The following is a 24653-nucleotide window of genomic DNA, read 5'->3' as shown; positions in this document are numbered from 1 at the left end:
TCTGTTATGATTTGTCTACTTGAAGTGTTTAGTACAACTTTTTGACAAAAGAATTGCCATGTTCTCTCTAATTCTTTTTTAAAACAATATTTTTCTTTCCATTTACATTTATTTACAGTGATTGCATTCTTTCCTTGAAACATATGTGAAAAAAACCAGCAGCACTGAACTTGATGACTTCTCTGCATATTTTGATGTTATTCTATTGTGTGGTGAAGAATATAGTATATGTAAAGAAGACACACAGATTTTTTTGAAGTAGCATTTAAAGTTCTATCTCCTTCCTAGATTTTTTAGAGTATGAGCTGAATGTTGTGTTTTGACTGATATTTTGTCATATTTAAATATATTTGCTTTTATATCTGCATTAAAAACCAAGATGAATGAAGAAAATGGAATGTTTCTGGGTTTTTTTAATTGGAGCTATAAAGCCCCCTCATTTGTAGAGAAGCTAGCAAATCAGGACACATAAGTTGTTACTGCTCCAGCAGTTCTCTTTAATATCTTGTGTTATCTATTTGTTTTGTAGGGAGCTCGTGGTCTTGATGGTGATCCTGGTCCCCAAGGTCTTCCTGGTGCACCTGTGAGTAGAGTGTTGGTTATCCAAACACTTCAAAAAAGCCTCTGATTAATCCAATTCTATTGATTCCCCACAGGTGAATAAATGATATTACAGTGGTATCAAGTCAGTACTGTCTTAATGTTCCCAAAGAATTTGAGGTAGATGAACCCATTTTAACTTGGTATGTTATGGTTACCTCTTCTGAGTCCTAAGCTGCATTAGGGTGGCTTGGAGTTTTCAGGTATCAGACTGGAACAAAACCCATACAGGGAGATTTGCACAATTTTTGTTGGAGGTTTTTATTATGTGTGTGTGTGTTTTATTTGTTTGGGTTGTTTAGTTGCTTGGTTTTTTTCTTAAATTCTTCCCTGCTCTCTGCTTCCACACTGGAATTTGTGCTTGGAATAGCCAGAAATTCTGTGTTAAACAAAAAAGTGCAGTATACTTTGCTTAGATAGTCCTGAAATCTCAGGTGATGGACTGAGCAGCGTTTTTTAAAATATATCTGTCAGCTGCTGTTTTAAGCAACTGCATTTTTAAATATAGTGTGACTTGGAGATGTCTGCTTTCACCAAATGTGGATTGTACTTCTCAATTTTCTGAGAGTTTTTGCTAAAAAATAAAAGGATATTTATTCTGGTTTTATTTCTAAAATATTTTTTTTTCTGTAGGGGGATCAAGGACAGAGAGGTCCACTAGGAGAGGCAGGTCCAAAGGGAGAAAGGGTGAGCACAGACAAATTTTGGCTCTTGTTGACTTGCAAACATTAATCACATATAAACAGTGCAAAACTCAAAATAATGTGTATCTGAATGAGTATGTGTTGACATTCTTTTAATGTCATTTCATTGTCTTTAGCTTAATTTTTAAATATTGTTATTATTCTTAGGGTCCTCAAGGTACAAGAGGAATAAACGGCCTACCTGGGCCTAAAGGAGAGCCTGTATGTATTTAATTTCTTTATTTGTTCCATTTAATGTTACTTTGTATATTAGAGCTTGGCCAAAATATTTTCAAAGTTACAATTATATATATATATATTTTTTTAAAGGGTTTACCAGGAGTTGATGGCCGTGAAGGGATCCCTGGAATGCCTGGAGCTAAAGTAAGGCACAATTGACATATTTCTGAGCTTTGGTCCTGCCCTAGATTTGTTCATTAATTTGTGTCTGCTACTCATGGTTTTATGCACATTATTAGGGTAATTGAATTAACATTTCTGTACTACAAATCCAAATGTATGTCAGCTCTGTGTTCCAGAAATAAAATTCTCCCTCATGTTTGATTTGCATAAATTGCAACTTAAAATGTTTTGCAGGGTGAACCGGGGAAACCTGGAGCTCCAGGTGATACAGGGCTCCAGGGACTGCCAGTAAGTATTTTACCTTTGGAAGGTGGGCTCAGTTCAAATCATAGAAAGGCTGTGCATAGGTTGATATGGCTTTGATATTGGAGTAAATTTCCAGTGGAGTATTTTGATATTGGAGTAAATTTGAAATTGGAGTAGATTTTCCAGTGCAAATTTAAGCAAAAGGCCCAGGGGTGAGTATGTGTAATGTAAGGGGAATTTCTGCTATATGTATGCAAAACTGCACAAAAGTCTAGATCTCCTTATGATGTCATTGTGGGGAAATTAGCCTCACAAAACATTTGTGACCAGGATGTGGCTCTTCTCCTGTTTCTCCTGCCTGAGACCCCGTGGATACTATGGTGTGACCCCACAATTAGGACTGGTCTCATTCATTGACTAGGGCCAAACTATTCCCAGGTGGAGCAGGAAAAGCTGAGCTGCTAGTCTAACATACCTTCCATGAACAATCATCCTTTGGTATTCTGCTGGCTCAGGACATCTGGAATGCATCATGCTCATGCTTCTTTCTGTGGGTGGGTTGGAGGTCTCCAGTGTATCCCCTGTGGTAAGCTTATAGGGCATCTAATGCTTTATGGGCTCCTTCAGGAGGCAATCCTCATGCACTACATTTGAAAACTGTACCAACTGTCAAAACCTAAATAGAAACCTCTTTAAAGCACTTTGCTATAGGAGTAGTTGCTCTGAGGAGCAGTGAAGGAGATGTTTTAAGGCAGAACTGGACATAAATCTGTAATAGTAGGTGAACTCTTAAGCTTGGAAGACAATTTGGTAAAAGCACATTTGCTATGAGCTGTTGCAGAGAAGTGAGGAGGGAATGAAAAAGTCCAAAGGTATCAAACTCTGCACCTCCAGTCTCAACATAATGGGACAAGCATATATTTCTAACCTAAGACAGAAAAAGTCACAATTCCTCACTTATCCATGCTCCTTCTGCAATTTATGAAGTAAGAATAAGGGTTCTTGTCTGTTTCTTTGTAAAAAGAAAGAATTTAAGCTTTTGAATAAAATTGAATTGAATACAATTGAATTTTATTAAATTCCTGTTGAATAAAAGGGCTTCAATATCAAGTAAAAGGATTAGAACTACTCAAGCATGAGAAAGTGTTGGGGTTTTTTTTATTTTTTTAAAAAAACATATTTTCCACTTCCCTTAACAACAAATAAATGTTCATATTTTTTCTTTCAGGGTTTCCCAGGCTCTCCAGGTATGAAAGGCATTCCTGGCCCAAAGGTAAAACATCTTGAGTATTGTCTTTCTTATCTAAAGCACAAATAAAGTGCTAAAGTATCTAAAGTATTCAATGAAATTGTACTTTGTGTTAAGAGACAAATCTTAGGCTGAAGGAATAAATATAGTTTTTAATCAGCTTTGGCCTGTGCATTTTCATGATTCTTGTGCTACATGACATGGTTTTCATCATTCTAGGTATTAAATAATACCTAAAAATGGCCATTTCCTTTTAAATTTGTGGAAATCATTGCTAGAGGAAGCTTTTGACATGCCTACCTCACTACATCTTGAAATGAATGATTTGTAATAAGAATAGTATTTATAGCCACCTCGAGCTGATTCAATCACAGAGGTTATTTTCTCTATTTAGGTAGCACCAAATTGCAACATCAATTCCAATTTAGTTAAAAAAAATGTTGTGAGATTGAGACTGTGGAATGTTTCAGACAATGATGTTTGAGTTTGGCTGTAAGTAATTGAAAAAGAAAACTAGACTGAGACATGTTTTTTGTCTGAAATTACATGGCGTGATATTGCCTTCTGTGATTTGAAAGCAGCAATCAAATCTGTTTGGGATTTGTCAGCACATAAACAACAAAGGAACTGAAATCTGACTTTTGAAAAATTAGATAGAAAGGTTTGGTCAGTGTTAAAAGAACACCAAAAATAAAGCAGAGGTTCAAAAAGTAACACAGGCTGATTTTATTTAGACCTTATTGCTTTCCTTATTTTTTTGTTTTAAAATGGAAGAGCAAACTATTGGCTTGGCTAATGTTTTTCATCTTCTGTCCAATAGGGTAATAGAGGTCCTCCTGGGGTGCCAGGGTTAATGGGAAATCCTGGTAAACAGGTAAAACCATTAATCTTATACAAGAGATCTAGAAAAATGTGTTAAAAAAAAAAAAAATCACTTTTCATATTTGTTGCATTTCCAATTTGCTCCCCAAAATAGGGTCAACAAGGCCCAGAGGGAGAAGCAGGTCCAACAGGACCCCGGGGACCACCAGTAAGTATGGAATAAATATATAATTGAATATATGTAAAATTGCAGTGTCTCAAGATAGGGTTGCTGAAGCTAGCCACAAGGTAATTTTTTTTTTATCCTAAGTTGTAATTATTCAGGTAAGTACCAGTTCTTTACCTTCTGTACCAAGAGGATGTGCATCTGCACACAGAGAAATATACTCCAGAAATGTCCTACGATTTGTTTTGGCTTTGGTGGAAAGTTAATTTTTTTACCTTTGTTTATATTCTTCTTGCCTTTGTATTTGGTTATGCTGAGTAAAAGCCAAAATGGAGGGACTAAGTGTGGTTTGTGAGAAAAATCTGGAACCACACTCCTGCTCTTCTGCTGTAACAGTCTGGTTTGCCAACCATATTATTACCATAGATATAGTGATGTGAAGAATAGGATTTATCTTTCATTGGAAACGCTGCTGTTGTAATTTATTCCCCTGGAGATTTTCCTTAACACTAGAAGGATTTGGAAGACTGGAAAAATTTCTGCAGGGCAGGTAGCTTGCTGCAGGAAAGAAATCTGCTAAGAAAAGTGAACTGATGGTTTTTGTTAAGGCTCAGTTTTGAAGACAAAGGACAGCTGGATTTTGGAGGGTGTTTGGTACTGCCTTCTGATTCTCTCTAGAGGGGATCTGACATGGTTTGAAGCTGCATAAGGCTGATCTAATTTCCCTTTGCTGTTAATCCTTCTGGATGGAGAGGCATGAGAGAATCAGTGATTTGAAGAAAATTTTCATGTACAAATATTTACTCTGAAGGCATTAGCCAGGCTTCAGGCTCTGTAAGCAATTGGTTTTTCAGGCTTCCCTCCTGCCACTGATGCCCTGGGGATGATTTCGCAGAATTTTCCGAGTCTCTGCTATAATACAATGACACAAATTTTGTTCATGGAGTTGTAGGGTTATTCTCATACAAGGTTTAGTGAGGTACTCTGTGTGGTAGATTTTTAAGGGTCAGGAATATCTTCTCTGAATTAGCTCCTAAGCAGTCAGCCAAGTAACAGATTCCATTTTCTTTTGTTTTTTTCCCCTGTGGTTTATGATATCAGGTGCTAGATGTATTAATTCATGAGTTCACATTTATTTTGGAGTCTTTGCATTGCTGCTGTGTCCACAGCTGCCTAAGGATGATACAAAAAGGGATTTATAAGAGCATTTACTAAGGTGGAATACAGGTATCTTCAGCTTCTCAAAAAACCAAATTGTAAACAAGTTTTTGTTTTTGTTTTTATTTTTGTTCTTTGTATTTAAAAGCATTGGACACACTCAAAAAGGTCTTCAACCCTGTTCTTAGGCAGATACTGTACATTTGTGACAGGAACAAGAATTATAATTGGATCAGACCAAAGTAATTGCCCACTCTGATAATTCACTGTAATCTGCTGAACTATTCTTTTAATCCTTTCAATGTGAACATGAATTTACAAAATCAGCAGTCCGTAGAATAGGGGTTGACACACAAGGTTAATTATTAGTAACCCTGTCCATGGACAGAAATACTTAAAGCAGATTAAATACAGTGATTTTTCCTTTTATCACTCTAGAGACCAGAAAGACATCTGGATTCCTTGCCTTTATTTTCTCTGTGTTTACAAAGTGCACTCATTTTGGAAAACATGGAAACACTAGAACCAAAGCATAGAAAGAAAACTTCTGGTTAATACAATGTGGAGAATGGAAATAAATTATTATGAAGTAAGTTTGTATGGGGTGCATCAAACCCATAATGTAAGCTACTTCTCATCTGTTGTTCCCTTATAAGCTATAAAGAGCCTTGGATAATAACTATGTTGGCTTTCCTCAGCTTGAGACTACAGGCAGCTTATGACTGGGATAACTTTCTATTTTTTTTTTTTTTTTTCAGGAACATTTTACATCTACAAAAAAAGGGGGATGATGAGGGTTTTTTTGTTTAGGAAGGACACAGTGTTGAACTGTTGAACTTCAGAGAGCTTTGGTCTAAGCTGAGTCAATATTTATTTCCAGAGCAGAATAAAGAATGTTTTCTCTTTCTTTTGCAGCATATACATGTAGCTTACTTTTGAACTTCAGGTTTTAGGATTCTGTCCTTCCATTTCTAGGGAAAAAATAATCTGCTGGTTAAATAATTCTACATAGCATGATTTTCTAACTTCTAAAACAAGACAATTTGGCAATAAGTTGAGAAAGGAATTATATGTAATTCAATTATAATTGTTCTAAAGAGAATTTTATTTTTTTCTTTCTTAGTCTGAAATTTTCTCACAGCTTTAACACCTGCTTGCTTTAGACCAAAATGTCATAAAGAAACACTTTCAAAGCCCGAGGAATTTCTGGTTATGGTATTTTTCTTGGCCTATTTATTCTTATTTTGAATTATTCATTTAATAACTCAGTTCAGTTCTTTCTTTCTCCTTTACCTATTTGTTACATTCTACTCTTGCTATGGAAGACTCAGGTAGAAGTCAGGAGGGGTTGGGTTTATTTCTTGGAGAAAGAAAAAACCTCGATATTTTGCAGGATATGGGGAATTTCAGTCCCCATATATATTGGATGCACAGCAACAACCACATAAAATCCTGTCTACTCCCCTATTTCACTTACCCCTCTTTTTTGCATTACAACTGGGTGAGACAAAACAGCTGGTGGCTCCAGGAGGACCAGAATTCCAGAGGAGAGGACATTTGGGTCTGTGGGGGGAGATAACGAGGCTGGCTCTGCTAATATGGCCAGCAGGCTGGTATTTGCATCAGGGAAAACCTACATGCCCACATTTGTGTTACGTTTAAAAATCACAGGGCTTTTCAGCTTTATCTATTTGCAGAAGACATTTTTTGAGAGAAATTTTTCACTTTACCTACTGTGTAGTTTTTTGAAAAGTTACAGAAGAGAACACTATCATCAGTGGCTCTGTGGGAGAAATAACACTTTTATGCTGTTTGCCAAAAAACTTGTTGAGTCCTCTGTTATACACCATGTTATTTCAGTGTGTTCTATTGTTAAACAGCTGTTGGAATGTAGTTGGGAAGATATTGTTACTAAACAGCAGGTTCATATTTTGGCCTTTCATGAGTCTGTAAACATTTAAAGTTTCACAGGGAAGATAGAAAATATTTGAAAACAAGATTACTAGCTCTAGCTAAAAACTCATGGCGAACTCGTTTGTTAGGAGATTCTTTTTCCTCACCTTTGACAAATATCTCTAGGAGAAACTTGCTTTAAAAGGTATAATTTTAGTCTATTATTGCTTTTCCTTATAAAAACTTAAACTGGCATCTGAATGGGTAGGGATAAAAAAACCCTCTTTTGCTATTTGCGTGTTCAGTAAACTGGAAAAACAACTGGAGCAACATGGAAATGTTGCCTTTTATTTCTAAATGAAACATATTCTCCACCCCACTCTAATTGTTTTGTTGGTTAGCCTTGTTTGCTTCACATTGTTCTAACCAATCCAAGTAATTACCAAACTCATTTGTGATTTAAACCTTTCTAAGTCAGTCATCATGGCAGGTGGGCCAAAGGAAGGAATTCTCAAATGTGGGAGTGTCATTCCTAATCAGTGGAATTTAGTCGTGCTCCTTAAGCTGCTTAACCATTTTCTTTCATATTTTCTGAGATTTAGTAATCTAATTTAGTTTCTGCAGAAAATACTGACCTCTGCCTCTGCTTTTTCATCCCTTGCTTTTCTTCAACTATTTAACCTATAAATTGCTAACATTTTGAGAGCCTGTATTGCACCCTGTGGTTTTGCAGAGAGCTTGTGATATTGTAGTCACTTAAAGTTCAATATGTGTCAAGCAAATCGAGCACACTTGATGCATATGCAGGCCAGCAGTCGCATATGTTGCTCTGCAATTAGGAAGTAATACATGTTTTCCCAACATTAGCAACACAGACTAAATATGCAGCTGCCTCATATTTGATGCCACTGCCCCTCTGAGAGACTTCTGGGGTCAGTTGGGATGACTTCCTTTCTGGAAGTGCCTTTGTCTCACTATAGAGGGGAAACCCAGAGAGTACCTTGGATTTAGTACTCAAATGTCACACAGTCTAAAGTTAGACGAGAATGCTGTTTCCAGCATCTTAAGTTACTTTCAGCTAAATAATTTACTGGTCTTTAAAGGCATTTCTGTCCTGCCTATGCTGAAATGTAACTTTAGTTACTAGTTAAACTACTTATGGTAACCAAAGTGTAGCTTTTCTATCATATTCCTTTGACATGACTGCAACTGGAATACTGTGTCACTTTCTGTAGTTGATAATGGTTGGATGAAATGTCCTTGTCTCAGTTTATATGATATGTTTAGGAATTAGTGGACATATTATTTTATATATAATTTTTATATATATTTTATATAGTTATACATGTTCCACAAGTGGTGTCATAGTTTACATTCAAGGCAGAGCTAAAGGAGTTAGTCAGCATTAGAGTGTTTATAGCAGAGTCAAAAGGACAAAATGCATTTCCATCTTGGAAGGTACTTTTTATATAGTAAACCTAAGCCTCTGGATGAATGTGACAGAACTTTTGGACCCTGACCAATTGTGCAGCATGTTTTGTACGAGGTAGCACTTTTTCAGTTATGCTTGCAGACTTCATATCCCAGTCAAACTTTATAAGCTTCAAGCCTCTTCACTTCTCCTAGTATCCACCCCTGTCTTCCTAAATGGCATGGCCAGATCTTGTCTGATACCCTTTTGTTTACCCCTCCACCGCCACCAACTCTCTGACTTTTGGGCTTGGTAGACCTCTGGATGTCAGCAAATATCACAATGTTGGCTTCTCCTAAGCAATGTAGACAGTGGCCTGGGTAAAAACTGGATTTGGTAAGGAGCTAGTGTACCAAAGCTGTCCTGGACTTCAGCTAAGACTGCAGACACAGAATGAAAGGTCTCTGCCCTCTAGACTTGGCCACAGTGTCACTTGAAAAGAGAACAACAGCTAGTGGGTTGTTGCTTCTGCCCAAAGCCTGGGACAGATAAGAGGAGGGAGCATTTCATGCTACATCTGCTTCTTACCATTATCCTGAGCAGTACAATTTAATTATTACTCTGACAAAGTTACATTTAAAACCTCAGAGAAAGTTACTTGTAAATTTACTCTTCTATCAAATATTATTTTACATACTTGGATGCTTTTCAGTACTGTATTGAGGGTCAAAGAGTCCTGTTGATGCTTCTGTGGCTAAATCCTTGAACTTAAATGAGTATTTCCTCTGAGATTTTGCATGGCAAAATTTTGGTAAGTTTAAGTCTCATAAGTATATAGTTGATAAATGGGATTTTTGCAAAAAACTTTGAATATGAAGTTTTAAAAAATCCAAGATGTACTTTGTTTATTCTTCTTTATTCCACACAGATTTAATTCTCTATGGAAGTCCTATGACATGTATTTAATAATAGATAACAAATTATTTAAAATTAATAACAATTTTTAAAAGTAATAAAGGGTTAATACAGTATATGATGTATATTACCTCTCAAGTGGTTCTAATTAGTGTTTCAATTATCTGGGCAACTAAGTGGGATGAAAATTATGTGGGATGTATTCTCATTTTTATTATTGTTCCACTCAATTGATGAACAGAAAATCAATAAGCCAGTAAAAACTCTCAGCATGCGAATTCATTCTGTAACTGTTTGTTTGTGAGAATTCTACAAAAGGATCAAGTCTTCCAAATTTCAGTGAATATGGAAACGATTCCGGACAACCTAAAGGAAGGTCAATTGTAAATCCTGTAATCTTACGTATATTACATTAAAGGGCTGAATATAATAGATCTGTTAGAAAGACGTTAATCACATATTCAGTGGTTCAGGCATTGATTTTCACAGATTTTTGTGGTAACCACAGCCTAGCACAGGAGCTGTGGAAGGGCTGCATCCTGGTGGTGTTCAGACTTGCAGTGCTGTGCTACCATTGCACACTTACCATTTTTCATGTGCCTTTTCCTAGAAGCACGGAATGTTTGCCAGCATGGATGCAAGCTGGTCTGTCTCAGGCCCCTACAACTAGGGTGGCTGCTTTCCCTCCTTAAGAGTTTCACCTCTAGGAAACGAACGGATTCTGAAGTGTCAGAAGCGCATGAAACCATACAGATTCTGGCAGTCTTTTTGTTAAAGCCAGTGCAGCATGCCTGTTGGTTGGTGGCTGGCCGGAAGCTATGCACTGTTACACAGAGGGCTGCTGTGTAAGAAAGGTAGGCTGGGGACGTGGCCACACGGCTTTCTGCTGTAATCACTGCCCGTAGTGACTTATGGCACAGAGGAACATTTCATCTGATCAAGAACTGACGTCAGAACCTGGACCAGCTATTACAGAAACTCTCCTATAGGCTGTGGGGAAAATGTAGGTGCTTCTAGGACGTGACTTACACTGCATTTTAAATGTTTACATGAGGACATTTCAAGATGCCTTTTTTTCTTTCAGAGTAAGCAGCTTACTGTATAACCTATCCTAGGGTCACTTCAGTCTGGTATAACTTGGAGGAAGCATTACAGTCTTTCTAGTTATGCCAGGGATGGGATTCCTCATTTTTTGGGCTCCAGTTCCTCTCTCACTTTCTAAAACACTCCTGCAGATCTTGCAGTGGTGGCCTATAGTTTGAGATAATCTATCCTTACAGACATAACGTCAATGTTTACAAGAAATAGTATGCATTTGTATTCTGGTCTTCTGTAAACTAACCTCCTTCTTTGCCTCCTTGGAAAAGCATTGTGTTTGACAAAGTGCCTGTGGTATGCATCTGACAAAAGATCTTTTACTGCATTTGAAATAAAATGGAAGTCTTTTCCTTGAATTTTGTATGACCAGCAGAACTTTTGATATGCTTAAGAGGTTTATTATAACATTTGAACTCTCTGAAGTTACTCTCTGAAGTACTGCTTTTGTTTCATCTCTGTATAGCAGTGACTGTTATGAAAATGACATGAGAAAACAAGTTCCTAATGGTGATCATAATTTTAGTCTTTGTCTTTCCTTCACTGTAAATGTAGCAGTAGTCCAGGTCAGAGATGTAGTTCAGAATTTTGTGATTAAACATAATTTTAATGCATTTTCTGGGTTGTAAGATGAAGGTCAGTTAGAGGACATTTTTCCTTTCTTTTTTTTTTTTTCCAACATAAAAAAGGTTCTAAAAATTATGCAAAGTGCTTTAAAGTAATAGGTATTTTAACACCATAGGATATTTTGAGGGAAATTAATTGAAAAGTCTGTTTATGTTTGGTTCTGTGATCTCTCCAGGATATCTAATTATTTCTTGAATTGTAAAGTTGGCTTTCCTAAGCTTGTGTGAGACGCTGTCATTGCATTTATGGCCTAGTATAAAAGGCCATGTCTGCCATCTCCTTTAATTTACTATGCCACAACGTTTCACAATATTGTTCTCGTTATGGAAAAAAATCCTGTATTTAAAATTATCCATTGCATACAACACTAGAATGCTAAGATCTACTTTTATCTAAGATGTTCTGTTATTGTATAATAGCTTATTAACTTGCAGAACTAATAACTTCAATTATTGACATTTTATGATATTAAATGTTATATCTTTCCTTTATTGCAAATAGCACTTAAATAGCCTCCCAGTGAATTTAAGAAGAGTTTCTCAAGTGAGACCTAGGCTTGTGTTGGGACATAGTTTGAATTTATCTGTGCAGGGATATGTCTTAACCTGTGAGAGTAAAGCTATAAAACTTATTGAGCTGTTCTGAAAAGTTTAATCATAAGAGAAAATCTTTTTGAGAAGGTACTTTAGTTCAAAAATTCAAATCTTTGCAAGTTTGGCTCAATGTCAGATTCACCCAGAGTATGTCTTCAAATGGCTACATTAAGAAATAAAGTTGTAACACTATGTTAATGTGATGATCTGAATGGATAAACATGTCTGAAGTGAAGATTAAAAGGTGTGGTAAAGCATGTATTTATGCTTATCACTATTATAAATGTTGATTTTTAAAAGCTACCCTTCCCTGTAACAATCTAGACTTTTTTTAAACCTGAACAAGTTTATTAAGCATTACTTCTGCATTCACTTTTCACATTTGTGCATTGGGATTAGGTGCTTTAAATATGTGGTCAGATAGGAGCTCAGGTGAAGAAACTAATTAAAAGCCTAAAGTTAACCTGCCAGGGTTGTCATAGGGAAGTGGATGTGTTTGTGACAGGTAACTCTCAGGTGTGATCCCATGAAGGGAACTTCATTTTGCTTAATCACTCACCAAAATTATTTGCTTGAATCTTTTAATGCCAAATACAGGTTATATGGCATTGTTAACTAAAAATGTTTACTCAGAAAGTATCACTGGTTTTAATGCATATGGAATTTTTGCACTATGAAAAAGAAGTTTCAATTAAACCCAATGGCTAAGTAGTGTCAATCACTTAGCACTAAGGAAAAAAAAATCATACTTTATTTCCAGATCACAGGAAGAATTCCAGGAAATAATGTTGTTCCCTCTATTTCTGCTTCTAGGGTAGCAGAGGGGAGACAGGTCCTGCAGGTCCTCCAGGTTTACCAGGGAAGTTGGTAAGCAGTTTATATCTATATTCAATGCTCATGCTTACTTTCAAGGAGCTATAGTATCACCTGGAACTATACTAACCCATTTATCCATGCAGGGAACCGAAAATAGCATTGAAATGAGTGGTGGTTCAGGTTTTTTTTGCAGTCTTCTGTTACTGTGCTAATATTAGAAAATGCTGTTTTAAATGACATGGAGGTGTGTGTGACTTTTTCTTCTACTTGATAAACCGTAAATCCTATGACATGCAAAGCTGAGTTGCACACTCCTGTGTGGGCTCCTGGGAACAGGAGCAGTGTGAGACTGGCTTTCTGCTGACAGCTACGTGAAGCTAATGAATGGAGCACAGTATGAATGCCACCTTTTACCAGAGCTCCAGCAGTATTTACACAGAATCGGTTAGAAGCATAGCTGGGGAGGTCTTGGCTGAAAGAGCTTACTGTTACAGAGGAATGTGCAAATCACAGAGTGCAAGATCTTGGGAAGTATTTTTCAGAGAACCAGTCTGTTGTTGAGGGACTGGAGGGTAGAATACTCTGTAAGTAATTTCTGTTGTGACTGTCAGCAATAAATTCATAACAAGATTCTGGTTAAAGTGCTATACTTTGGATCAGCCCAATTTGCATCAGATAATCCTCTTTCATCAAGCTAAGTCTGTTCTGGGAGTAAGGTTCTGCCCCATCTGCTTCAGGGAATGACCCTTAGCTATTCATTCTAAACAAGACTGGCTAAGTTTACATACTTGACTTATTTTCACAGGGTCCCCAGGGAAATATTGGACTTCCTGGACTGCCTGGTCCTCCAGGCCTTCCTGGTGGTAAAGGTGACCGGGTAAGCAATGCACTCCTACATGCAGTTTGATGTCAGGCATAAACACAACAGGTTGATGACTGTTTTCAATTTTTTCCACTAATTAATGTCTGTTTTCTTGTTTTGTATGTAGATATTTTAGCTGCTTGAAAGTGCTCCTTGTGCCTGTTAACTACTTATAGCTCATGAACATGTACAGGAAGAGTTGTGACAGTGTCACTTAAGGGACTGAAATATGATTACTGGTGTAAATATTCTTTTGGTTTTTTAAGTCTGAATTATTTAAAGACCTAAATCATACTGCAAATAACTGATACAGCTAGATATGAGATGGTTAGTCAGGGTCTGTGGTCACTGAAGAGCTTTGCAACTTCAGCCCTCACCTACAGTGGTAGTGATGCCTGTCACACATGTCTTGGGACCTGCTACGGAAATGCACATGCTAATGCAGCTATTGAAATGCCTATGGATGCATGCAGAATTACAGGATATAAATACTTCTAGTATTTTGTTGACAGGGAAGGATTGGGCCCCAGGGACTTCACATAACTGCAGAATATATATTGCTTTGTTCTAGAAATGTTAGTGAACACAGTATATAAAGCTGGAGATGTTTCTTATCTTCTCTTGGCTACAGAAGACTGCAAAGGATGGAATTCATTTGCCAAACTCCTGACATACTTGATATAAAAATATTAAGTTCTCTACTGTGTCTTCCTTACTTGAGGCGTGTCTACATCAGAATTAAATGAATTACACTTGTGAAGTGCCTCTTACATCCTCCTGACAACTATTTGCACTGTTAGTCAGACATAGGTATAACTACTGTAGAATGTCTTAGCTGAACAGAGGAATCCTGCCCTTGGTGTGCTCCCAGTGTACATCATAGGGTTTCTGGATAGGGTTTGCTGTTGTTTTTGGCAGCTTTTTAAAAAAGCTATTCAGATACTTAAAAGCAATCTTCTGAATCTTTGATGTTGTTGAGGTATTTTTTTTTCATGTTTGTTCGGTTTTCTTTTAATGCTGAGATCAGGACACAAGTTTCTAGTCAAATGTAAGTATTGACATAAAGGAGTCTTGTTTTATTAGATTGGTAATGATTTATATTTTAGACTTCTCTAGAGGGAGATTGAAGGTACTGAGGAAGCAAAGGCAGAAGGAAAATATCTAACATTTGTTGCAGTGCTGACAACCTCTCTCCAAAGGTGTTTGATTTTCCTCATGTGCCATATAAATGGTCTGGATCTCTAGGATAAAAAGTAGAATGTAGATGCTGTAAACAAAACTAGAGTGATTCAGTTTACAGCCAGGAGGTTTCTGAGTATTTAACTGGCAGATGACAGTAATTTATTCCTGGATCTGTTTTAAAAACCTGACGTCAGTTTAATGCTCTGTGCAAATACCTTAAAGTCCAAAGTGCTATGCTAGGAAATATTTCATTCTGTGACTGTTTTTAACTCTCCAATTGTATCCTTGGTTCATGTTTTATTTTCCAGTTGCATAGAGGTTGGAGTGAATTTTCTGGGGCAGGCTTAGCATGGCTGCAGCCTTGCCAGCAGCACTGACCTGCAGTATCTCTTCCAAGTCACAAGCCTGGAGAACATTGTGCCACTCTGTCCTTCCTCTTCCCTTCAGCTTTTGCAACTGCATCAGTCTTACACAAACAACCTTGTCAGGTTGGAAATGGGTGTCTCTGTAGCCTGTTAACCCCAGTCTTTGGTCAACCCCTTCTAGGAATAAGTTCTAGGCTGAAGTAACCTTTTTTCCTTTTCTGATTTCAAAACTTCATGGTTCATCCACAGGGATCCTATAAAGTTCTGTTGTGTATCTGTATCTGCATGATGAGAGTTGATGTAAATAGCAGCCAGGAGCCAGTAGAACACATGAACTTGATACATCAATAGTCATTCTTGATCCCAAAGCTGTTAAATATTGTGAACTATCTGTTAGCATCTTGTCTAAATGCAGGTGATGACCTGCATTTAAAGAATAAATCGCCTCCAAAGTTACCACCAGAATTATTTTTACTGAAGTAATATGTAAAAGTGAGAGCTGACAAAATTCAGTGGATATAATAATGACTGAATGTTACAAGTGTAAAATCATATGCTAACTGCAGGGTCAGCATTCCTGTTTCCAAGCCCACATGGACCGATCCTCACCATGTCACCTTGTTCCTGGGTGGGTTTTCAGGTTGGAAAAGGAGGTCACAGCCTAGGTCTTTGCCTCCTTTGGAGCCTGCACCAGATTTCCAGTAGTCTGGGTGAGGAGCTGTGTGCTTCAGGCACATCACCTGACTTATTTTCACAGATCATAGATCACCTGACGTGGTCTAGCAGAGAGAGCAGTGCAAGGCAATGTAAGAGCAATGGGTTATGCTTCAGTGAATCTTACCGGCTAGTTATACCCACACAACATGGATAATGGCCAAACCCCAGCACTCACCACTTAGGCAGTTTCTGATCCACATATTTTGGATTGGTTGCATACACTTGGGCTCTGTCTTAGTCACTTAAACAGCACCAAGCTAAGTTCCAGGCCTTGGCATTGCAATGTGATCCTTCGTACTGCTAAGTAGTTAAAGTAGCCCCTGGTACAGTTTTGGACCATGCTGACAGGCAGTTTTGCAAATAGTTCTTGAGTATAATTTGAGAGGGATTTTTGCAAAATACATAGGCAGTATGTCAAGAAAACTGAGTATTTTCATAATTTGACATCTTGCATTATTGCCTCCATTGCAGTTTTTGGAGTCAATGTAGAATTAGATGCCAACAGTTTCATTTGTGATTTTTATATTTGCTTATACAAACATTGCAGGACAAGGCTCACAGAAGAAATAGATTCTTCTGTGTCAGCTTTATCTATTGGCACTTTTATTGCTCTAAAGAAGAGTAAGGGGAGAAGAAGATCCCCCAAAACAGTATTAGGTTGGAAACCAATGTCTTTTTTGTGTAAGTGGGAAACCTTAACAAGGCACAAGGTTGAGGACACTTCAGACAAAATTGTTTCAGTTGTTTGATGAAGTTGGAATGCTAAATAGTTCTGTCATTTATACTGCTTATCTTTGTGGATAATTTAGTATTAGCTCTTCATCCTCAAGAACATGAGAACATGTCAGAATTCATTAAATTTGTAAAAGCTACACCAATCTGTGTGCCTATATCTTATGCGAATTAAATTGATCTCTGAAATGGGAGAGAAACTGCTGCGTGTCTGTCTGTTTTACAAAAACAGGATTATCATGCAGAGTTATAGTTTGTTTGGAATGCATATCTTTGAACATGCACAGACTGCAAAGAATATTTAAAGGATGCTGTGGCTGGTTTTCTGACAGAACACAAATGCAAAAAGATTTTCCTGAATGATATGCTGTTCTGAAAACTTATTTTGCTCTAGAAAAAATTATGTATGTTTGAAATTAATTGAGCCATTAATATATTTCTGTTTGTTTCCTGCCTGTCCACATGAGTGTGTTTTATTAGAGGATTCTAATATGGAGCATAACATATTAAAATGGAATATTAACTTTAAGATACAAGTCCTTCAGCTTTGACTACAATGATCAAAATTCTAGACACAAGTTTGCTAAAAGACATTGAGAATTAAACAGCACACAGGACAAGATTGCAGCTGTACTTGGATGTCTCTCTGCTTTTCCCACATTAGTAGGGCTAGTATAGCCTACAGCAATATAGAATATATAATAATGCTAGAAAAAGTGATGCACTTACTGAGTTTATTTGCTTGTAGCTTCTAAGCAATTCTCAGAGCAGACCTGTAGCAGCTGCAAGGACATTTGTCAGGTAAAGAGATGTACTGTTGGACAGTCAGAATCTGTACTGTACAGTGTGGTGGTGGATTATGTGTTCCATACTAGTGCTTGCCTTCACTCTGTCACATAAATTACGTGGCAAGATTCAAGTGCTTTCATTGTCATTCTTAAAAATTTGCAGCTTGAAAGGTCTCTTGCATGAATGCAAAATTTAGGATCAAATAACATTTAGTGTGCTTTAGAGCCTGAGCTTAAAAATTCTGAAGACTTGTTCTTAATTAATTATTTTTTTAAAAAAATATTTTTTATCTTTAATGTTTTAGGGCTCGGTGGGTGAACCAGGACCTAAGGGTGAACAAGTAAGTAATGTTAGAGATCATGGGACTTTAAAATCGCAGTGCCAAATATCACATAACGTTGACTACATCTGAAGGCTGACAGTGTATTTTCCTTTGGTATAGGGTGCACCTGGAGCAGAAGGAGATGGAGGAGAAAAGGGTGACTTAGTAAGGCGCTTTTTCTTTCTTTTACCTGATATAATATGCTGTTGTTGTAAACTAAAACTATAAATTATTGTTGGAGTGCTTCAAGTGTTATGTTTTCATCATTGAAAGGCACATTTCAGTTTTATACCAACTGGCCCTTGCAGAGCACAGTAATTCTATTTGCCTGATTACTCTGTTCCTGCTGTTTGAAAAGCACATTTGGAAATACACAAGTTCTGTTAGGTGTACAGTACAGACTGCCTTGAAGAAAAAGGAGGTGTCTGTGTTTGTATATAGATACACACACATATATATATATGTGTGTGTGTGTATATATATGAGTGTTTATATGGGAAAATATATATACATATGCATATGTAGGCACAGAAATTCTTGGTGTTTGAGGCAGTGAGGATGAGCAGCTAGTTTAATTTAGGTGAAACAGGAGGAGAATTAATAAATAACCTCAATGACTCACACTTAAAGGAAATATTTTGTATTGACTTTCTCTTTGGAAATACGATTTGCAACCGGCTGTTAGAGAGAGGGAAAATGGACGGGGAAGAGCCTGTGGCACTGTGATATTGCATATATCTACATCTGTCTGTATACTATGTTGTGAATTGACATGGGTAATGCCTGGGTCATGTGCCCTTGGGTAAAGGGGGTTTGCTTTCCTGCCAAAAGAGAAACTCCTTATTCTGGTGGCTGCCATGGGACCTCATCCAGCAAAGCCAGAACTGGTCTTTCTAAAGGAAGTAAACTGCTCATATTCAAAGAAAGTTAGCCAGGTTGTATGCTGGAAATGAGTGTTTTTTTACCCCACACCCTGCAATTTTGAGCTAGATGAGTGAGCTAGATGTCCAGTAACTGAGCATTGTAATCACTCTACAGATTCCCAGGAAGCAATATCATGGGTTAAGTGTGCTGCCAGCTAGTCCGGTTTTAAATGGATAACAGTTATTTCTATTTCAATTATGACATATTCACTAACAGGCAGGCCTTTGACTGGAAACCTGTTATTCCACCAATAACATTAGGAACTGGGAAAGTACAGTTTACAGAAATTACTCTAAGTTTCTTTGGTGTTTTCATGCTAATCTATTTCATAGTTGATGACAAGATTTTGAGAGGTTTGTTTTTTTAGGTTTTTTCCAGCTGAGAGGAAAATCTAAATTCCTGAATACTGGGATTGCTATTCTCAGTCAGGCGATTGAGGGATTTTGACATTGCTGAAGCCAGGAGAAAGATTGCTGGAAATAGGAACTTGTAGAGGTTTGGTTTCTTCACAGAACTTTAGGTAGTTTCTGTTTCAGTTTTTTCAGCACTAACATAGCACCGATACCCATAGTTCTGTCACTATGAAGAAACTAGAAAATCCTAGTTAAAAGAATGCTTCTTCTAAAGGTTTCCAAGAAATCTTCTATCTAAGATTGTCCTGTAGTGTAGCTGTGTTTGTGAGGTTAGAGCCATGTGTTTAATTCCAAGAGAAGCAATTCAAAACCCATTTTAACAGACATGCTTTCTCATTTGCACCTTACAGAAGAGTTTTTGAGAAAGGAATTGTACAAAACCCACTCCAAATGAAGGTTTTATTCTCAAAGGAATTTTAATTATTTGTGGTGTAATTTTGTATAAATCAACTAAATAAATGAAATTTACTTTATATTGAAAAAGCATTTACCACATTTGTAAAGCCTGTGTTAAGGAGACTCTCTCCTAATATAGTTTGTCTTCTTTTTAGGGTGACGTGGGATTACCAGGAGCAAAGGGAGCTGTGAGTATAATGAATAGCATTGTTACAGAAATACAGAGATCTAGTAGATTATATAGATGATTTTCTGACTTAAGGAAAGAAAAATGTGAATAACAAGCTGAGCTCTTTATTGTAGTTAAATGGAATGATTTTTAGCAGCTTTTCTTCTGTTTAAATTTTGAATACAGTTAATATTAAAATGAATTAGCTTTGAAAAAGAATTAGTTTCCTGGTTTCTAACTCCATAAAAGAGAAACATCATTCAGCAGCAGTTTTCTTGCCAAAAAAGTTTTTTTTTAAAAAAATGAATGCACCCTTTGTACAGTAGGTGTTGGATAGAAAGGAAGCTCAGTGCAGTGGCTGCATGCCACTGTTAAAAAGCTGGCAGTAGGATTGTGATGTCTGTGAAACCAGAAGTATTTATGACCCAGCTTCCTTCATTTTATTTCATTTTATTTTTATTGTGTTTTTGTCATTTTATTTTGTTTTGTTTAATTTTGTTTTGTTTTATTGCAAAATTATAACTTTGATATGGGAGGTGAGCAGAATCTTGTATGTCACATAAAAAAATAACTGGAGAGAGAGCTGGATTCATTCTTTTACTTCAGGATCACTGAAGAGGTGGTTTGTTAAAGCATCTGCCAGTATGAGCTGTGATGCTAAAATACCAAGTTCTTCTTATGGGGAACAGAGGCTGAGCATAACAAAAAATCCTGTGCTTGTGTTACTAGTGTTCTGGGTAATTTTTGGGCTAAGCAAATACAGGCTAAAGAGTGTTTACTGCTGATGAAGGTCCTACGAGAAGGACATGAGGAAGAGATTTTTCAAATCCTTTTGTCTTGACAAGAGCCTAGAGTGCTCGTCATCCCAGTGAGTACCCTCACAGGAATGAGTGATCTGTCTGGGAACCGGATACCTCACCAGCCTGGGGCAGAAAGGAGTGATGGCTTCCCGGTTGCATAGTCCATAAAAGCAGTTATTCTGTCTTCTTAATGTATCTATCGAGGCATGGTCCCTGGGGTTCGTTTTGATAGGGACAGCCAGCGGCTGTCTGGGATGCAGCACAGCTGGAACCGAAATGGTTCCACCTTGTGGATTTAACTGATACCACACCTGACGAATTTCTTCTTTAGCATCTCTTTCAGCAGGTCTGCTCTCTTTTATTTTTTTCCCCCCTATAGATTTGGGAAGTCATGAATATGTAGGATTTTAATTTTTTTTTCTTATTTTATGTGTTATTTTTCTTTGTTATTACTACTATTGATTAGTAGGAGTAAATTAACTTGTATTGAAAGCAACTGTGGTGGTTTCACCTTGGCTGGACATCAGGTGTACACCAAAGCCACACCGACACTCCCTTCCTCAACTGGCCAAGGAAGAGAAAATACAGCAAAAAGCTCATGAGTCCAGGTCAGGGGCCAGGGAGAGATCCCTCACCTGCTACAGTTACAGCCAAAACAGACTTGAGTAAATTAACTGATTTACTACTGATAAATAGTAGAGTAGGAATAGGATAATAGGAAGTAAAACAAAAAGGGACCACCACCTCCTCCTCTTTCTGCACTGATTTCAGTGTCTGCAGAGCTGTTCATTTCACATATTCTCATCCTGCTCTTTGTCTGCAATTAGTTCTGGGCAATAACTTTTTCCTCCTTAAATATGTTCTCCCAGAGGCTTCACTAACATCATGGATTGGCTTGGCATTGGCCAGCAGTTCTGTCTCAGAGCTGGCTGGTGTTGGCTCTGCTGGACATGGGGGAAGCTTTTGGCAGCTTCTTAGAGAAGCCACTTGTGTAGACCCCCTGCTACCACAACATTGCCACTCAAACCAAATAGAGTAATTCAGAGGTGCCTGCTGGCATAAGTCTCCCTCTGCATGATATTTAATATCTCTTAGTAAATTTACTGGAGCAGAAGCTATAGCTTTGTTTACAGTGTACCTAAGTGGACGTATTGACATAGTCCCATCAATCTTTTCATTCCACAGGGTCAGGAATAGCTTTCTACCCCTTCCCTGAGTGAAATAAGGTGGCACTGCATCTGTTCAGGCAGTTTGTCAATGTCAGTTGTTTGAGGATTTTTCTTTCCCTCTGCCAGCAAACTCCAGCATAGGCACTAGAACTAGCTCTGTCTCTAACAGAGTAAACAGAGCAAAAATGTGTATTCCCAAAAAGCCTGGGGCTACACAGTAGAGACTCACACTGTGGTACTATCTACAGAAGGACATGAAAAGCATTTAGAGCAAGAAGGGAGCTGGAATTTCCACACCCTAAGCTTAATGTCTAGAAATGTTCCATGTTGAGGGCAGAGAGCCATCTTAAGCATGTCACTATTAATTCTGATTTACCTATTTTGACAGACTAGATTGTTTTTCCACTTCCCCCCATAAGTGAAGAGTGCAGACCTCTTAAAAATGCAACTACTGACTCCAGTCGCTTATTTAAAAAAATAATCCTATTGAACAACTGCATTTCAGCACTCATTTCTTTGCATTTGTGAATAGCTCCTGTCACCATTATGATAGGTCAGAATGAGTCTGTCACTAGTACAGAAGCTCATTGAAATTCCTCTCTTTCTTTGTCAGGTTGGTAATCCTGGAGACCCCGGTTCCCGTGGGCCTGAGGGAAGTCGGGGACTGCCTGGCATGGAAGGGCCACGAGGCTTACCTGGACCACGAGGCTTGCAGGGTGAGCAGGGTGCCCCAGGCCTGCCTGGCAGTGAAGGTCCAGCTGTAAGTACTGTTTTCATGTCATTGGTATCTTCTGAACCTTCATCTCTCACTCACACCACTCCTTGTTTTGCATGTACACGTGCCAAACTGAAGTGCTGCAGCAGTCTGAAGCATGGTGTGCCTCTCATCAGACACAGGTGTACACCAGAGCAATCTTGGGCTGTACACAGCTGTGTCCTTGGGGCCCCATCTTTCAGCTCAGCTCTGTTTCCTTATTGCATTTAAGTGTGCATGAAACCAAACCATGTTTGATACAAAGGAACATCACTCACAGACTTTACCTAGATAGTTAAGTTGGCATCAGTTGGAATATTTGTGCTTGCAGGAGCTGGAACACCTTTTAGTGACTCATGGATTGTTTTTGGTTGGGATGCAGTTAAATTTCTTCACAGTGGTTTGTTTGGGGGTTATGTTTCGCATTTGTGCTGAAAATAATCTTTATAGCATGCTGATGGGAGCAGGAAAAAAGGGTAATGGTTTCAAAGTGAAAGTGCATAGTTTTAGATTAGATATTAGGAGGAAATTCTTCACTGCAAGAATGAAGAGGAACTAATAGATCACCCAGAGAAGCTTTGGATGCTCCATCCCTGGAAGGGTTCAAGGCCAGGTTAAAAGGGGTCCTGAGAAGGGGTTGGAACTAGATGGTTTCAAAGGTCCCTTTCAACCCAAGCCATTCTGTGATGTTTCAGTTGTGATCATTTCATAGAATCAAAGCCTCTCCTGCTCCTTACACTGTGCCATCAATGAGTAGGTTAGAGGTGCACAAAAATTTGGGAGGGGACACAGCTGGGAGAGTTGACTATAATTGACCAGAGTGATATCCCATACCATGCAGCATCATGCTCAGCCAGGGAAAACAGCTTTAATTTACAGGGAAAACTGCTTTAATTTATATCTCTTGCATTATCATTGTCTTTTTTGAATTTTATTTTCTTCTTTTTCCTCCTCTTCCCCCTTTTCCTACCCCTTCCTCTACTTCTTCTTACTTTCTATTTATTAAACTTCTTTTTTTTAACCCTGTCCCGTGGGTGTGGGCTTGAGCAGATGTGTGGTGTTTTGCCAGCTGGGGTTAAATGGTGACAACTGTTTATTGACAGCATTTTTTTTTTGCATCAGGCACATTCATAAAATGTGTGACATGAACTGTTTTATTAAAACTCTCTTTTTTTTTAATCCTAGGGAAAAGAACCTAGCGATCAGCACATTAAACAGGTTTGCATGAGAGTCATGCAAGGTAAATAGGCAAAAAAGTATTTGATGTTTCTCGTGCATTTAAATTGGGATCACCTATTTCTGTGGAGGCAACCAAGATTTTCCCCATGCCTACCCAGAACAAATTTCATGGCCTCAGCAAGGGAACCTGGTGGAAAATCTTTCCACATGTGAATGTGGAGACAGTATGAGGAAATCCCTTATTTATATATATTTTGTATCCTCATTGGACTTCCGCACACAAGTTGATTCCACACTACTGCTGTGGTAAGCAGGACATAGACCAGAGTAGTTGTGTGAAATACATAACAATTTTCTTTCAAATCACTTGCTATGTTTACATATATGAAAGTACAAGCTTCATTGAAAGCTTTTTATCTTTTTGTATTCACTATTAGATTTCAGTAAACAAACTGTGCAAAATAGGAATAAAGAAGAGGTTTCTGGAGATAATGTATCTTAAAATTAAAACAATACAGTGATACTCTAACCCTAATTTGTTGGGTTCTTGACACACACAGAAGTCTAAAGCTTTTTTAATATGGTTGGGTGCATGCAACTTACTGAGTTGAGAAATTTATACTGCACTGTAAACACAAAAACTGTAAACACTTGTCTTTTGGGTTATTATGCCTCTGTAATGTTAAGAGTTTACAGAATGAAATTGCTGCTCATGTTTTAAAAATTTTCAGTAGTTGTCACTGTTCTTGATACTGCCTAACAGGATATTTTAAAAATCCCAAACTATATATAGGTTAATATAAATTAAATTAATATAAATATCTTATTCTATAATAAGATAATACCTTCTAGGTAATAAACTTTGTAAAGAGCTATGTAGAAAAGGAAGGTGCTGTAGTGTAATCTGTCAGTTCCTGTAGCAGTGAACATACATCTTTCTTCAGTAATCATGGGAATCTCTTCATTCATGTTCACTTCATAACTCTGTCTTCCTGCTCTTTGCAGAACAATTAGCTCAGCTGGCAGCCAGCCTTAGGAGGCCAGAATTTGGTGCTCCAGGTCTTCCTGGCCGACCAGGGCCACCAGGTGCTCCAGGACCTGCTGGTGAAAATGGTTTCCCAGGACAGCTTGGCCCCCGTGGCCTGCCTGGCCTTAAAGGTCCCCCTGGTGAGATTGGTCGTAAAGGTCCTAAAGGTAAGAAATTCTCCAACTGGCTTGCACTTGGTGACTGCTTCAGTTTTGG

General features: G+C 37.8%; 1 protein-coding gene across 4 annotated transcripts in view; it reads left to right on the top strand.

Annotated features, from left to right (window-relative positions):
- The window catches only part of COL9A1 (collagen type IX alpha 1 chain), a 126326-nt gene that overhangs the window by 96511 nt on the left and 5162 nt on the right, over positions 1–24653 (top strand). For all 4 annotated transcript variants that reach the window (XM_086876212.1, XM_086876213.1, XM_086876211.1 and 1 more), the window contains 16 exons: positions 530–583; positions 1234–1287; positions 1452–1505; positions 1614–1667; positions 1881–1934; positions 3121–3165; positions 3962–4015; positions 4118–4171; positions 12635–12688; positions 13443–13514; positions 17589–17624; positions 17727–17771; positions 19495–19527; positions 22091–22237; positions 23417–23471; positions 24416–24604. In XM_086876212.1, coding sequence (XP_086732338.1) covers positions 530–583; positions 1234–1287; positions 1452–1505; positions 1614–1667; positions 1881–1934; positions 3121–3165; positions 3962–4015; positions 4118–4171; positions 12635–12688; positions 13443–13514; positions 17589–17624; positions 17727–17771; positions 19495–19527; positions 22091–22237; positions 23417–23471; positions 24416–24604 — 1054 coding nt within the window. The remainder of the gene's footprint in view (positions 1–529; positions 584–1233; positions 1288–1451; positions 1506–1613; positions 1668–1880; positions 1935–3120; positions 3166–3961; positions 4016–4117; positions 4172–12634; positions 12689–13442; positions 13515–17588; positions 17625–17726; positions 17772–19494; positions 19528–22090; positions 22238–23416; positions 23472–24415; positions 24605–24653) is intronic.

The sequence above is a fragment of the Cyanistes caeruleus genome, chromosome 2 (genome assembly GCF_971803275.1).
Source record: "Cyanistes caeruleus chromosome 2, bCyaCae1.hap1.1, whole genome shotgun sequence".
NCBI classification, from domain to species: Eukaryota; Metazoa; Chordata; class Aves; order Passeriformes; family Paridae; genus Cyanistes; species Cyanistes caeruleus.
Note: the sequence above shows the minus strand (reverse complement) of the source record. Positions and strands in the feature narration are given on the sequence as shown.